This window comes from Pteropus vampyrus, unplaced genomic scaffold (genome assembly GCF_000151845.1).
Source record: "Pteropus vampyrus isolate Shadow unplaced genomic scaffold, Pvam_2.0 Scaffold228, whole genome shotgun sequence".
Classification (NCBI taxonomy): Eukaryota; Metazoa; Chordata; class Mammalia; order Chiroptera; family Pteropodidae; genus Pteropus; species Pteropus vampyrus.
Window position 1 is genome coordinate 825,260 of NW_011889009.1, and position 4,053 is coordinate 829,312.

At 50.9% G+C, this 4,053-nt stretch overlaps 1 protein-coding gene across 1 annotated transcript in view; it reads left to right on the top strand.

The window, feature by feature from the left end:
• The window catches only part of GPT2 (glutamic--pyruvic transaminase 2), a 24,791-nt gene that overhangs the window by 10,612 nt on the left and 10,126 nt on the right, over window positions 1-4,053 (top strand). Inside the window, exons 5-7 of the mRNA XM_023519647.1 lie at window positions 319-562; window positions 3,466-3,545; window positions 3,870-4,000. Coding sequence (XP_023375415.1) covers window positions 319-562; window positions 3,466-3,545; window positions 3,870-4,000 — 455 coding nt within the window. The remainder of the gene's footprint in view (window positions 1-318; window positions 563-3,465; window positions 3,546-3,869; window positions 4,001-4,053) is intronic.

Below are 4,053 nucleotides of genomic sequence, written 5' to 3' on the forward strand. Positions count from 1 at the left end.
TGAGACAGGGCCAGTTGCAGACAACTCTTTTAAAAGACCTCGTTACAAAACACAAGTATTGTGGCTTTACGGGCCATGTACCGTGCTCAGGACTTCAGAGCATTTTATTTTGTTTGGGCCTCATCGCAGACCTCACTTTACAGATGAGTGAGGCTCAGGGAAGTTAAGCACCTCACCAGGGGTTGCCTTGGAGGCAGGCACGGGGGTGGTTAGTAAAAGACGGGGCGGGGGGGCTGGGGCTTTCCTTCTTGTCTACCCCTCAGCCTGAGGGGCAGAGAGTGACAGTGGCCCCTGTAAGATGAGACTTCTCTGTTGCAGACCATCCTGAAGATCCTGGTTTCCGGGGCTGGCAAGTCACGGACAGGGGTGATGATCCCCATCCCGCAGTACCCCCTCTACTCGGCAGTCATCTCTGAGCTCGATGCCATCCAGGTGAACTATTACCTGGACGAGGAGAACTGCTGGGCCCTGAATGTGAACGAGCTCCGGCGGGCCTTGCGGGAGGCCAGAGACCACTGTGACCCAAAGGTGCTGTGCATCATCAACCCCGGGAACCCCACAGGTGTGTGCTTTACTTCCTCGCCAGTTTCTTGCAGGGCAGGGGCCCAGGGGACTGAAAACTAAAGAGTTTGTACTTGTCTGAAAACTAAAGAGTTAAGAAATAATGCCAAGTCCTCCTTGCTCCAGGCTTCCCAGTCCAATTCCAGATTTGCTAACAAGAAAGCCCTAAAATTCGCCGCAGGCCACCTCAGGCGGTGAGCCAGTCCCGGCGTTTTCGTGTAGACAGGGTCGTATTATTTTAAAAAGGTCATTTTCCCCCTCGCATTTGCAGCCTCCTCCGTGAGGTCACCGCGCGTGGCGGGGCTCATTTTACTGCCGCTCCTGCTCATTTTTCTGAGCCAGCTTCCAGCATGCCGGTGTGTGCGTTTGGTTTCCTTTGGCACAGCATTGCCATGGACCTGGAGGCCTGAAAAGAAAGCGCTATATTAAACATAAAAGCAAAAACAAACAAACAAACAAACACCAACAGAAAAACCACACACACACCCCGAAAACCTGTTTCCAGAAGCTGAAATCGCTTCTAATTTTGCATTTTTTTTCTTTTTCTTTTTTTTTTTTTAAGTACAGTCCTGCCTGTTTTGGGCTTTCTGGGCTGCTGGCTTCAAGGGCCCCACCCTGGTTGGAACTGAGAACAAGGGCCCCTCTCTCTTCTCCTTTGTGAGATAAATTGGGTCAAAGCCAAAACGCCTTGGAGTTGATTGTGGAATCTGCTTCCTAGGAACATGAAATGATGCTTCCATCAGCTGAAAGCACCACTTGAATTGCTGAGTGCAGATCGTGGGTGCAGCTGGCTGTAACTGGGGTGCCTGTTCCAGCTCCTGGGGGGAGGGATGAACATTCTAACCCAGAGGCATCAGGAAAATGACACAGCGCTGGCTTCTCCATCCTGGCTGTTCATTAGCATCACAAAGGGAGCTTTGAAAAATGCCAGAGGCCAGGGCTGCACCCCAGAATCTCTGGGGAGGGGACCGGGCATCGCTTCTGTGCAGCTGAGGATGAGAAGCAGGGCCAGCAGTTCTCGGGCTCCAGCTAAAGAAACCAGCCGCTGGACCGCATTGATTCTCCCATGCAACTGGCTAGGGCGGGGCTTGAGAATTTGTGTTTCTAACAAGCTCCCAGGTGACGCTGCTGGCCCCACCCGTGGTCTATACACCCAGTTTCTGGTAGAGGGCCCATAACTTCTTGGCCAGCAGTTTATATAACTCTTCACCTGATCGTCTGGGAAGAAATAAGTGTTCCTTATTAGAACAGGAAAGACACTTCCCTGTTTGCGGAAAGGGATCATGTGAGCCTATGTTAATATAAGCAGTTTCTATAATAGAAAGAGTAACTTCGTGAGAGGGCAAAGGCCGGTCTTAACGGGCGAAAATCAGTCAGCTGTTGGAAGAGGAGGCAGAGAAAACAGGAACCCACGTGTGATGACAGTGTGTCTTTGTTGGAGCCACACGCTATGACCACTTGGCTAGAAGGGGTCAAAATGGATGGGGACAGCAAGGCAGAGCCCTTTGGGTTTCAACATGGAAACCCAGCTCAGGACAGAAGAGGGTGGACCATGGAAGCGTGAGGGCTGGGGCTGGAGCCCCACACTTGCATCAGCCTCGTGTCCGAGGCACCTCGGCCAGGTTCTTGGCTCTGCTGTCCTCTGGGCTGGAGTCCCCCTCAGGAAGGACCTGTTCTGTCTGTCGGAACAGTGGCGGGTTCCTCAGAGAGACCAGAGCCGCTGCCTCCCAGAACCTCAGAACCCCGGACTTCAGAGGAGGCTTTGCTGGCAGGGGACCCATGGGCCCGTAGTAAAGAAATACCTTCATTACTTAGATAGTTCGAGGCCGAAATACAAGTTGAATCATCGTGTGCTTTTAAAAGATATATCTATGTGTTTTTCAGACATTCCTGATACTCTCGCATAGGCAAGAATATAGGTCTTTATTTTTACTTTTTGGCATTGTGTTTTATTTTATTATTAGTTTCAAGGCTCCAGTACGTTGCTTAGACATTTATATAGTTTATGAAATGATCCCCCCGATTGCTCTGTCTCCCTCTGGCTCTGCACACAGCTCTCGCCTGACTGCTGACCGCGTCCCCTGCGCCGTGCTCCCCATTCCCGTGCTCCCCATCCCCGGGACCATCTATCAGCTACTGATTTGTGCTTCTTTAACCCTTCACCGCTTTCTCCCAGCCCCCGACCCCCCTCCCCTCTGGCTGTCATCAGATTGCCCTCTATATTTGTGAGTCTGTTTCCTATTAGTTTGTTCTTTTTGTTCCTTAGATTCCACATGTAAGTGAAATCACATGGTATTTATCTTTCTCTGGCTTATTTCGCTCAGCGTAATAACCTCTAGGTCCATCCATGTCGATGCAATATGTCTTTATTTTTAACAACAATGTAACATACTTTCCATACTGCTTTGCATCAAGATATATGTGTGTGTAAATAACATATGTGCATATATATACATATGTACACGTGTAGATAATACACCTGGATCCAGGGATACACCTGTACGTAGCAAAGAAATGGTCTTTTTAGAGCTGTCAGGCTTTGATTTCCCTCCTTCAGCTTATTGTCTTGCTCTTTATGACACTCCTTGCCTTCCTGTCATCTAGCACAGACAGACAGACAGACAGACAGACAGACAGACATAACCCTCAACCACACACACTCCTCACATAAGAATGACAAGACCCCTCCACCCACCTGGTTTACCTGAGTTGGAGGGCTGGGGCGGACCCTGGGGCATCGCTGGGGGTTGACTACACCCCCTCGGGCACAGCACCTAGGGAGAGTGGTCCCTTAGGGTCGCCAGGGACCATAGGACACCCAAGTGATTCTGGGTGGGCTTCTCACCTCGGGACAATTTAAGGAGCATTACAGCCGACATTCTGGTGTCGTCGGGGCTTTTTTAGGTCAGGTGCAGAGCAGGAAGTGCATAGAAGATGTGATTCACTTTGCGTGGGAAGAGAAGGTTTTCCTCCTGGCTGACGAGGTAAGAGCTGTACCACCTGTCCCCTCAGATGTCCCCCATGAGGAGGGCTCAGGCCCGATCGAACGTCCTAGGTGTCGGAAGAGAGATTCTGCCCTAGGATGAGGATGCTCAGTGTTACGGCCTGTGAGAATGGCCTAAACCATCCTTACATTGGTCTGGACTCCTGGTTATAAATTTCAGAACTCTAACCCAAACCACTTAAACTTAAAAGAAAAAAAAAATTTGAAAGGAGTGGGGTTGCAGGCGTGGGGCTGGATCCAGGGGCTCAAAGCCCATCTTCCAGATTCTCTCTCATTCCGTCCTATGCGTGGGCCCCACGCACAGCCTGTCTTTCCAGCTGAAAAAGAGTGTTTGTTCCTGGTGGTCCCAGCCTACCCGGCACCCAGCCTCACACCCACTGCTGAACCAATCACTGTGGTCCTGTGGTTGAGAAGTGCAAATTGGCCAGGCCCCTGAGCAAGGGGTGGGGCCTCTGCCTTGACCCCCAAACCTCCCCTTGAGAGCAGGG